Source organism: Aethalodelphis obliquidens, unplaced genomic scaffold, assembly GCF_003676395.1.
Source record: "Aethalodelphis obliquidens isolate GAN/ISIS:26980383/991018 unplaced genomic scaffold, ASM367639v1 scaffold5, whole genome shotgun sequence".
NCBI classification, from domain to species: domain Eukaryota; kingdom Metazoa; phylum Chordata; class Mammalia; order Artiodactyla; family Delphinidae; genus Aethalodelphis; species Aethalodelphis obliquidens.
Window position 1 is genome coordinate 43,963,420 of NW_020837949.1, and position 11,930 is coordinate 43,975,349.

Sequence of the window (11,930 nt, forward strand, 5' to 3'; positions counted from 1 at the left end):
GCTATCAAAAGCCCAGCTGAGTCAGAGGCATGTGCAAATCACTCTATGTTAAAATAAACCGATAATGCCATAGTACAACGAGTGACATTTGTTATGAAGGCAGAATCATCCAGACTAACTTAAACTGTGTTCAGTATATGCTGCTACAAAATCTATTTAAACAAGATCCCCAGTTAAAAAAAAAAGAACGAAAAGAAAAGATGACTTAGTCTCCACACTTAGAAAAATGGTGCAAAGTCACAAGGATGTTCTTTGCTGCACTGTTCAAAATAGCAAAAAATTGGAATGCCACCTAAGTGTCTAAAAAGGAGACCAGTTAAATAAAGATTTCTACAAAATACTATTTAGCTACTTTAAAAATGCTATAATTCAATACTTATCAAAATGGAAGGTATTAATGGTAAAATATTACATAAAAAAGGCAGGTCCTAAAATTTGTTTATAGTATGATACATTTTTGGAAAAAGTTATATATATTCATAAAAAATATTCCTCCAGGAATATTCAAGGCAGGTTTCTCTAGGATAAGGATTTTAAGCGCTAGTTTTCTTTTTTTTTTTCCTCTCTATATTTTCTGACTTTCTACCACAGTGAGTACATATTACTTCTGAAAAGAAATGTCATTTTTTGGGACTTCCCTGGTGGTGCAGTGGTTAAGAATCCACCTGCCAATGCAGGGGACACAGGTTTGAGCCCTGCTCCAGAAAGATCCCACGTGCCGCGGAGCAACTAAGCCAGCAAGCCACAACTACTGATCCCGCTTGCCACAACTACTGAAGCCCGCGCACCTAGAGCCTGTGCTCCACAACAAGAGAAGCCACCACAATGAGAAGCCCGTGCACCGCAATGAAGAGTAGCCCTGCTAGCCGCAACTAGAGAAAGCCCGTGCACAGCAATGAAGAACCAACGCAGCCAAAAATAAATTTATGGTTTTGAAGTCATTTTATAAAACAGCTGAAATATGATTTTAAAAATTGTCAGAAATATCAATTTAAATAACATCTTCTAAAAATACCCTAGGGAGAAACTGAGTTTTTAACCTGGTGGCATCTTTTTCTTTTGGCCGCACTGCATGGTATGCAGGATCTTAGTTCACCATCGTGCCCCTTGCAGTGGAAGGGGGAGTCCTAACCACTGGACTGCCAGGGAATTCCCTCTGATGGCACTGTAACCAAAGAATATAATAGGACCAGTCTTTCTCAAAATTATTAGGTAAGTAGGTCTTCATCTTTCTCTTGTAGTGCCCATCCATGATAGACCAGGGCCCTTCTGCAGTCTCCCCTTGTCTAGCAAAATCCGTGCTCAGCAAAGGATCTGCACCACAATGATAACAAGGAGAAGGCTACCCATGATATGTATTTTACTGGGGATCAAAGACTTAAGGCAAAGAAAGAAATTTATGCCTGCTGTATAAAAAAATGAAATTAAAAGAAAAGAAATTTATGTACTGTTAGGCACTTTCCAGCTACCTGGGGAGAATTATGAGGACAAAAGAAGCTTCCTGAAATTTCTAAATTTCCATTACACAGGTTGACCTCCCACCCTGTTTAGCTGTGATGCCAAGGCCTAAAGGAAAACTATTCCACCGCTATTAAGTGTTAATGTTGCAGCCCTGCAAAGTCAGAGATTTTCATCATTTCAGCATAGAAGAAGCATGGCTAAAATCAGCAAAAAACCTCCACCCAAATATAAAAGTGCTATGGAGGGCCACAAAATGCAATCTTCTTTCACGAGTTTTTCCGCATAGCTAAAAAAAAAAATCCTTAGATGTTCCCATAACCAGCCCACTCAGACTTTTATTCTTCCCTAACCTCTAATTCTCCAAAAATTTGTTTTTTCTGTTCCAAAGACCTACTTATTCCAACAAGAATCACAAACAATACCTCCCCAATATTTCATTATTGTCACCACAAGATTCCATCAATAGCAGGTGCATAAACTTTGTATCTGTCAGCCAGCCTACTGTCACCAAAACCTGAATGGGTCAGGGCTTGACACTATCACCCTAACATAAACCAAGCGTCCTTAAAATGTTCTAAATGTTACGTAGATCAATAAACTAGAATAATGACCACTAGAAATTAACATGGTATCTATAGAAGAATTCATTCTCATGAATTACCCAAATAAAAATGAAAAAATAATCAAATGATAAAGATGTTCATTTTAATTTAAATGAAGGCATTTTTCCTTTAAAATACATCTGGGGCTTCCCTGGTGGCGCAGTGGTTGAGAGTTCGCCGGCCGATGCAGGGGACGCGGGTTCGTGCCCGGGTCCGGGAAGATCCCACATGCCGCGGAGCGGCTGGGCCCGTGAGCCATGGCCGCTGAGCCTGCGCGTCCGGAGCCTTTGCTCCGCAACGGGAGAGGCCACAACACTGAGAGGCCTGCGTACCGCAAAAATAAATAAAAATAAATAAATAAAATAAAATAAAATACATCTGAAGGCCTCAAAGGTAGAAAAAAATAGGAAACAAAGTGAAGGAATCAACATCTACATGCCTAGTTTGAAGATCTTCAACATAGATGGCTTTCATCTTGCCCATGTAAACCGACCTCTTTACCACAGCACTGTAGAGCACCTTTATAACAGAAGAGTCTACAAAGATTTAGTACATTCCCCTAAATAATCATGTTCAACCCAGCACACTGCTGAAAGGAGTTACTTTTTTTTTAAAGAAATATATTGGTTTTTAAAAAAATAAATTAATTAATTTATCTTTTTATTTTTGGCTGCGTTGGGTCTTCGTTGCTGCGTGTGGGCTTTCTCTAGTTGTGGCGAGCGAGGGTTACTCTTCCTTGCGGTGTGCGGGCCTCTCATTGCGGTGGCTTCTCTTGTTGTGGAGCACGGGCTCTAGGAGCACGGGGTTCAGTAGTTGTGGCATGTGGGCTCTAGGGCACAGGCTCAGTAAATGTGGCATACAGGCTTAGTTGCTCTGTGGCATGAGGGATCTTCCTTGACCAGGGCTCAAACCCGTGTCCCCTGCACTGGCAGGCGGATTCTTAACCACTGCGCCAGCAGGGAAATCCCAGGAATTACTTTTTTAAGCAAAGGTTTTACTTCGGCTCACTTGAATCTAAATATTACAAAGTACAACCAAGTATGGGAATCTTCTCTACGAATAATCTCAGTGTGTGGAATGAACTGGTGATCAACATGACCTGCTGCATTTTGAGTACTTGGAAGAGCAGTCTAACAAAGCACCCTCAAACCACCTAAAACAATCTGAAGTCAGTTACAATTCAATGAGCCATATACTTTTAATCCTTTACACCTGGAAGTAAAATCTTAATGGTGGAGAAGGGAGCTGATTAATCCATCCTGAGGGAAACCTTACATAATTAGAAAGTCTGAAACACCTGATACACTACTGATTAACAAAGAATGGCAGTCTCTAGAACAGTCCTTCTGCCTAAGACTTGATGCATGTACTTTACAGAACATCAAATATATTTGGATTTTGAAGAGTTAAGAAAGCAGAGTTGGACACATGCACCACAATGTCCACTGCACTATGTACAATAGCCAGGACATGGAAGCAACCTAAATGTCTATCAACAGAGGAATGGATAAAGAAGATGTGGCACATATATACAATGGAATATTACTCAGCCATAAAAAAGAACGAAATATTCCCACTTGCCGCAACATGGATGGACCTAGAAATTGTCATACTGAGTGAAGTAAGTCAAAGACAAATACCTTATGATATCACTTATATGTGGAATCTAAAAAAATGGTACAAATGAACTTATTTACAAAACAGAAATAGTCACAGATGTAGAAAACAAACTTAGTTACCGGGGGGAAAGCGTGCGGCAGTGAGTGGGGGGTGGTGGTGGATAGACTGGGAGACTGGGATTGACATATACACAATACTATATTAAAAAAAGAGGACCTACTGTATAGCACGGGGAACTGTACTCAATACTCTGTAATGGCCTATATGGGAAAAGAATCTAAAAAAGAGTGGATATATGTAAATGTATAACTGATTCACTCTGTTGTACACCTGAAACTAACACAACACTGTAAATCAACTATACTCCAATAAAAATTAAAAAAAAAAAGAGTTGTAGGTCATCCAAAATCATTTGCAGAAGTTAAGGACATCCTTTAAGAACTAATACGACATATACTGGAATTTTTAGTACACTTTGATATTTTAGAAAAACTAAGACAAAAAAGGGAGAAAGTAGGGCAACCAAAAATGAGAAATGTAGATGAACAAACTATTTACCCATCTTTTCCTGTACTAGTATACATTAACTGAACATCCTATTCCAGCTGGATGAACTTCCATGAATTTATATAAATTATGTCTCCAGCAAAAGTTTGTTTTTCACTGCATTGACGTGTCAATTTTATCGATCAACTCAGTGTGAGAGCCTTTCATTCATTTGCTCTGTTGGCTGAGTGGAGTGGCTATGTTAGCAGACCCCTGACACAACCTGACTACCACCATAGAGGGTTTCAAAGTTTTTTCAGATTATCAACTCACCAACCTTAACTCTCTTTAGAGTCGAGAAATCAGTGTCATCTCTCCAGCTAACCTCCATTAGAGGAGTAACAGAAACCAGATTACTAGTAAGCCAAAATGTTTCTCTGAGAAATAGTAATAGTTCTACTAAAATTATAAGTGTTTGAGTCTTGCAAAAGCTACAGAATACACACTAGTTCTATCTAAAAATCACCTACATTTTGACTTTGACAAATTCTAACAAATTCTTGTTTGATTCGCAAAACCAGGTTCTTAGCTCTTCATTTTCTGCTATGAGATGTAATTATAATTTTAAATATTTATGTATGTATGTATGTACGTATGTATTTATTTAGGCTGGGAATGGTCTGAGTTGCAGCACGCTGGATCTTCGTTGCGGCATGCACGTGGGATCTTGCTCTCCGACCAGGGATCGAACCTGGGCCCTCTGCATTGCGAGCGCGAAGTGAGGTAAGTATAATTTTCAAAAGCTGCTTTCAGCCAGCAATAAGAAAATAACCCTGCGACTTTCCTGGTGGTCCAGTGGTTAAGACTCCACGCTCCCAATACAGGGGGCCCGGGTTCAATCCCTGGTCAGGGAACTAGATCCCACACACAGCAACGAAAATCCCGTGCACCACAACTAAGACCAGGCACAGCCAAATCATCTTTCATTGAATTGTGGCAGAGCCCTTTGCATTCTCTTCAATTCTATCAACAACCCAGGTGAGCAGACACTCAACAAGCGTATGTATTCAAAAATAATTGCCTTAGTCTCCCTGAAGCACCTTGTGGATTACAAAAATATATATATAAGGCATGTATTTTTTCCACTCTACTAAAAGCCTACAACCTAAAGTGCTACTAAAAGAGATGCAGTTATGAAGACTAGGGACATCTGGGCTTTAATGTTAGTGCTGACAAAGAGGCTCTCCTTAACCAAACTTTAGTCAGGCTCCTCTGAACTCTCTTCTCAATTAGGCCCTGACTTCTGGGCTTCTGGGTTCACCTCCATATTGTCCAATTTTAGCAAGAATCCTCTTAGACCGGTTTAGCTAGAAACCCCTGTTACCCCTGAGGTACTAATTTTCTTTCCATCCACTGGCCCCCACTCTGCTTCCTGGCTATAAATTCTCACTTTTCCTTGTTATTTTCGGAGTCCAGCTCTATACTGAGGTCTCTTTTTCAATGTTGCAATTGCTTTTCTGAATAAAATCTTTTACCACTAGCTGTGTAAGTATGTTTCAGTCACTTAACCTTTCTGGGTTTCAGTTTACTCATCTGTAAATTTAAGGGAGGTAGAGTAGATGACCTCTAAGGATCCCTGACAGGTCTAAAATTCTCATGACGAAATCTGGTAGAGGAAAATGAGGTACAGGAAAAATTAAGCAATTTGGACTTGCTGGAGGTCACAGAGCCGTGAAGCCAGGACATCATCCAGGTCTTCTGACTCCCACCCAGCACAACGTCCATTTTACAAAACCAGTCACCGGGAATTCCCTGGTGGTCCAGTGCTTAGGACTTTCACTGTCAGGGCCTGGGTTCAAACCCTGGTTGGGGAACTAAGATCCTGCAAGCCATGCAGCACGGTCAAAAAAAAAAAAAAAATCAATTTCAATGCTGAAACCAAAAGGCAGACAAATCCAGAGAAAGGGCATACCCAGGGTGCTATTTCACCCCCGAGTTCTGCTTCATCTTACAATCTGTTGTTCAGTACTCTTTAATGCCTAAGCAGCATTACATTTTTTCCCCATAAATCATTTTTCCTTTCTGGAAACATAAATTATACTACTTTTACCAATAAAACACGTAGAACACATAATAATTAACCTTGACTTTAGATGACAGCAACGATTAAAAGATTTTATTCTATTTCCTACCAATATTTCCTTGTTTTGTCATTAAAAGTTCCATTCAGTTTGGTTGTGAAGTGGGCCCCAGTTCTTACTTTACTGTAAAAGACTCCTAAATGCCACGGGGCTCAGCTGAAGGCAATTCTGACTCCAGCGTGACTTCAGTAAGATCATTTTACTTCCTCCAAGTTTCAGTTACTTCGCCCATATCCAAGGTAAGTTATAAAAGACAACATCAAAGATGTGAAGTTTTAAAGTATTAAAAATCTAATGATGATGAACACTGTGTTTACATGCCATGGTACAATTATCTCAAATATCTATTTTCATACCTCTAAATATAGGGAAACAGTTTTTTAAATTTTTTAAAATTCATTTTTATTGGAGTATAATTGCTTTACAATGTTGTGTTAGTTTCTGCTGTGAGGGCCACATTTTAAAAACTTATATTCTACTGCTGCTGCTTTGAATGTTTTAAAATACCATACTGAATAATGCCACTTCCTCCTTGGTATCTTTCTATGCCATTTTTACCTGAGGGACAAGGAATATGATATATTTTAAAGTTAAACCGGGAACTAGATCCCACACACGGCAACGAAAACACATACAAACATAACTATTTTTTCACGCCATCAGTTTTCTGTTACCATCCTCTAACGAACTTAAATTTTGCCAATAAAGGTCTTCTAAAATGTTACATTTTCTGTTAAATGCAAGAAACAAAATGCTACATTACCTAGTGGGTAGCAATCAGTATTTTTAATACTTTAAGAATTTCAATTTACCGTTCACTAGCACATTATGACATCACTGCCTTCCAGCGTTTGCTCTCATTAAATAATCCTGTTTCTATCTTTGTTCCCTTGCCTTCCATACATAGACGGCAAATGTTCTATTGTTCCCGTTCACCATTTCAGTGAAGAAGCTTAAAAATGACTTTACATTTGCACGTTTCTTTGCTCGGTAAATACAGTTCCTCTCACTGCAGTTGAGCTGGAGAGGTCGATCTCTCACCAAAAAGCAAGATCTGGACAAAACTAAACAGCAAAACCAAGGCCGAATGGGAAGGGTGGGGGGTGGAGTCAGTACACCAGCCTAACAGGGGTTCTAGGGCTTCCACAGATAAACAAAGGAAGTTGATTTCCCCACGGCGCCGCGTGTGCTTCACTCGTGTGGAGTCCCAGAGCTCATTACCTCGAAAACGCAGCCCAAGTGCTGAATTTTTCTAAAGGATCCCATTATAGGTGGACACCCAGAAAGTCAGCGGAGGCAGAACTGGATGGGGAAGAGAGTGGGCCGACCTTCGATTCCTTCCTCCCACCCCACCAAAGAACCTAAATACCTACCAGCCCCAGCATACCGACACATAGCTCCTCAGCTGCTCAAGATACAATTTTCAGGGGCAGGAGAAAAACGGGAGCGTGGGGGGTGGGCTTCAGGTGGGGTGAGTGCGAGGAGCTGGAGAGAGGAATCAAGTTCAGAGGCGAAGCCGAGGGCACCAGAGGGAGGTCTAAGCAGAGCGGAACAGCTTGGGTGCCGGCGGCGCGCGAACGCCCGAACGGCCGGGGGCGGGCACAGGCCCCTTCCTCACCTGGCAGCCCTTCTTGTGATGAAAGCCGACCACCGCGATGTGCAATACGGGCCCACGGGGGGCGCTATCGCCGCCGCGCCCGTTTTTCTCCATGGGCGACCGCCGCAGGCCCGCAAGACGATGACTGCAACCGCCGAGGGCGGCAAGCCGAGCAACCCCGTGACCCCCAGGAGGAGGCGAGCAGTGGATTTCAGGTGTCAGCGAGGGCGTCGCATGAGAGCCTCGCAGGGACCGAGGAGGAGGCCGAGGCTCCTGCAGCTCTGCACCGCCCCCCCCGGGCCGCAGCCGAGCTTCCCTCATCCGCTTCCGCTGCTTCCGGGCTGTCACCTGATGCGGCGGCAGCCGCCGGTAAGGCGGGACTGGGCAGGATTGGGAGGCACCTGATGAGGCGGGGCCTGGCGGGGCCTGGAAAGGGGGAGGGGCGCCGGGATGGGGCGGGGCCTGGTGGGGTCGCCTGGCACACCTGTCCCCCGCTCACACCCTCTAGGTGCGAACTTATCCCGCTTCCTCCTCCTCTGTCCTCGTTTCTTCCCCCTTAAAATCTCCGCCCCTTCCCATCTCGTCCCTCAGCTTTCCTTTTTTTTACTTCACTTTCGGAGTATCCAGTTCTTTCACTTCCTTTCCTTCGCCTCTCCGGCCTACAGTCTCTCTGTTCTTTACTCTTAAATTTTGATAACACGGAGACATATTGGTGCGGCTGTATATCTGTGTATTCAACCTTTAAATTACCTGCTTACCCAGAGTTTCTCTTTTGCTTCGTTCTATGTTATTTTTCCTTATTTAAATATTATGTGTAGGAGTTTGGAAGTGTTTTAAGGCCTGATGCAGAATATCCTTGAAAGTAAATTTACAGGGAGACCTGTAAAATGATCCTTCTAGTCCTGCTATTTTATTTATTTATTTATTATTTTAGTCCTGCTATTTAAAAAAAAAATTCATTCTATCTTTCTGGTTTTAGTACTCTGGTCAGCACAGAGTACTAAAATACATGGGGTCTGTTGTCACCAGGATTTTTTATTTCCTTACTGTTTGTACTAATTCAATTAAAAAAAATTGAATCTCATTTTACGTCAATTTAAAGTGAATAATGGAAATACTAATAGATTTAACAAGTCTTATCCAGGGCAGTTTGAGGATAGGTACCTGCTTCAAATAGCATTCACAATTATTACAATAACGAGCTGTGAAGTTTATCATTACATGTTGCACATCCCTTAGTTTAGACAACCTTAGCAGCTGATTCCACTTCTGGCCTTGAAATTTAAGGACATTCATTCTAATATAAGTATGGCTGAGAAAAACAGTATACTCTTCTTAGAATATACTTTCTATGATTCAGTTGAACTGTTTTAATGCTAAGAAAAATACTGTAGAAAAATTTCAAGATGTTGCTACTATTTCTTTTCTGTATTACAAAAGTCTTGGCATTGGCTCAAAACTGTGTGAAACTATAATATTGCCTGTATACAGAATATGTCACTGTTTTGTTCCATCTGCCTTGACATTTAGGCCACAATTGGCCTAACTAAAATTGAAGTGAAATTGAACATCTTTTCAAAAGGATGTAAGGGCAGGACATCTTAGGACTATGTATCTACAGTGAATGCCAATTGTTTATTCATTGTGCAGGAGACCCAGTAATAACTTTATAAAAATCCATGTCATTTTGCATCCTAGGGCCTCCAACTAAGATTAAATCATTTATTCATAACCATTATGTTGGTTAAATGTTTAAAAATTGTCATTTAAAATAATGCTATAAACAAAGAAGATATGTTACAGGGAAAATTGGAAAAGAAAGTAAACAAGTGGATTTCCAGAATTTTTTCCATCCCTAAATATACAGACTGGTCCATTTAACAATTTAGAATAACAACTTTTACGGTAGTTTTTTTTTAAATATTTTTAAATTAATTTATTTTTGGCTGCGTTGGGTCTTCATTGCTGCACGCGGGCTTTCTCTAGTTGTGGCGAGTGGGGGCTACTCTTCTTTGCAGTGCGTGGGCTTCTCATTGTGCTGGCTTCTCTTGTTGTGGAGCCCAGGCTCTAGGAGCACAGGCTTCAGTAGTGTGGCACACGTGCTCTAGAGCACAGGCTCAGTAGTTGTGGCACATCGGCTTAGTTGCTCCGCGGCATGTGGGATCTTCCTGGACCAGGGATTGAACCCATGTCACCTGCATTGGCGGGCAGATTCTTAACCACTGCTCCACCAGGGAAGTCCTACATTAGTTTTTAATGAGTTGTATTAATATAAAATAAATTCATTAACAACATATTGTCTACAAGGACAAATATCTATTGAGGAGAAAATAGAAATTTCTCCTTTATTTTAAAAAGTATTGTAAGGAACAAGATTGGAAATAACAATTTGAGATAATGCAATACTTCCTGAACATTATTTTGTTTTGTTTTTATTTTTTTAAACTTTTTATTTTATATTGGAGTATAGCCAATGAACAATGTTGTGATAGTTTCAGGTGCACAGCCAAGTGACTCAGCCATACATATACATGTATCCTTTCTCCCCCAGACTCCTCTCCCATCCAGGCTGCCACATAACATTGAGCAGAGTTCCCTGTGCTATACAGTAGGTCCTTGTTGGTTATCCTTTTTAAATATAGTTGTGTGTACATGTCAATCAACTCCCTAACTATCCCTTCCCTCCCCCCCACCCCCCTGCAACCATAAGTTCATTCTCTAATCTCTAAGTCTGTGAGTCCGTTTCTGTTCTGAACATTATTTTGAAAGGAAACTTTTGCTTGTATTTTTATGATGACATTTATCTCCAGGGAAAAAATTAGAAATGCTTTTCTGAATATACATTACATTGAAGAGCTTCTTTTAATTATATATATTTTATGGTGAATTATAAATTCTATTTTATATCTGCTCTGTAAGTAAGAGCTAATGGGAGAAAAACCCTGGAGACATAGAGCTGTGACATGTTTTCAAATTCATTAAAAATAAACTCTTCATCTGGAATTGCGTATTGTTTCTTTTTCTGTCTTGCCTCAGGAAAGTACTCAGTAAAATAAAACCACTCCCTTCCTGCAATCCCCATTAACTCTACTCTCTAAACAAATTTTATCAACTTTTTCAGAGTATAAAGAGACTTTCTTTATTCTTCATCAATAATATTGAATATTGCTTATGTTAATTTGGTTTCTGTAATGGAACACAAAGTATTGACTTTCTTAAAGCATATTTTTCTGAATTTTAAACTCTATCAAGTAACCAATGCCTTGAATTTGGTCCCTACTCATACTATAGTATGGTGAAAATAAAACAAGAATACAGATAGGAAAACAAACAAACAAGAAAAGAAAAGGGCTTCACAACAAATTTGGCATTACTTTGTCTTTAGAATCATGTGAAGATTAAGGAGGTTTTTGATGGATATAAATGAAATAGAATGAGAAACAACTTAAAGAACTTAGACCATACCTGGCCACAATGCTTGCCCTTGAACAGGTCTCAGTAATAATGATCTTAATGGAACAAAAGAACAAAAAAATATTATCAGATAAGAGAAGTAACAATAGCAAAGATAATACATCTGTCATAAAGACTCCCAGTTCTGTTTCAATGATAAAGATTAGCCTGAAGCACTTTCTTGAGCTGTTTTGCTCAACTGTAACCTGAGGTTTGATGTTGACCTTTTGTGACCCTCCTGCCTTCAACCAACAAAAACTTTGACTCTGTCGACCTTTGCCCCAATTCTGTGCTGAATTTTCTGCTCAAGCCCCCTCATGAATATGCATGTACCTTAGCTTAAAACTTCCCCAATTTTCCTGTTCGGAGAGATACTGTTTTGGGAAAGATCCCTGGTGTTATCCTTACTTGCTGCAAGTAAGAAATCCTGCCTTCTCTGGATCTTTGGCTTGGTTGTGTCTTTCAGCTAGACACCCACCAAGAGGCAAACCCAGTTTTCCGGTAACAAAATTGCTGCCTTAAAATGGCTTATGTGTTTAAAAGTAAGATAAATGTGAGACTAGCTACCTA

General features: G+C 40.4%; 1 protein-coding gene across 4 annotated transcripts in view; it reads right to left on the bottom strand.

The window, feature by feature from the left end:
* AVL9 (AVL9 cell migration associated) overlaps window positions 1-8,238 on the bottom strand; it is a 94,791-nt gene extending 86,553 nt beyond the window's left edge. For 3 of the 4 annotated variants that reach the window (XR_003431942.1, XR_003431941.1, XM_027102245.1), the window contains exon 1: window positions 7,929-8,237. Coding sequence is in view for 1 of the 4 variants with exons in the window: in XM_027102245.1 (XP_026958046.1) it covers window positions 7,929-8,228 (300 nt within the window). In the remaining 3 variants the exon portion in view is untranslated. Of the gene's footprint in view, window positions 1-7,928 lie in introns of all 4 variants that reach the window. The other variant, XR_003431943.1, reaches the window with a different exon arrangement.
* Between the last annotated feature and the right edge of the window lie 3,692 nt (window positions 8,239-11,930).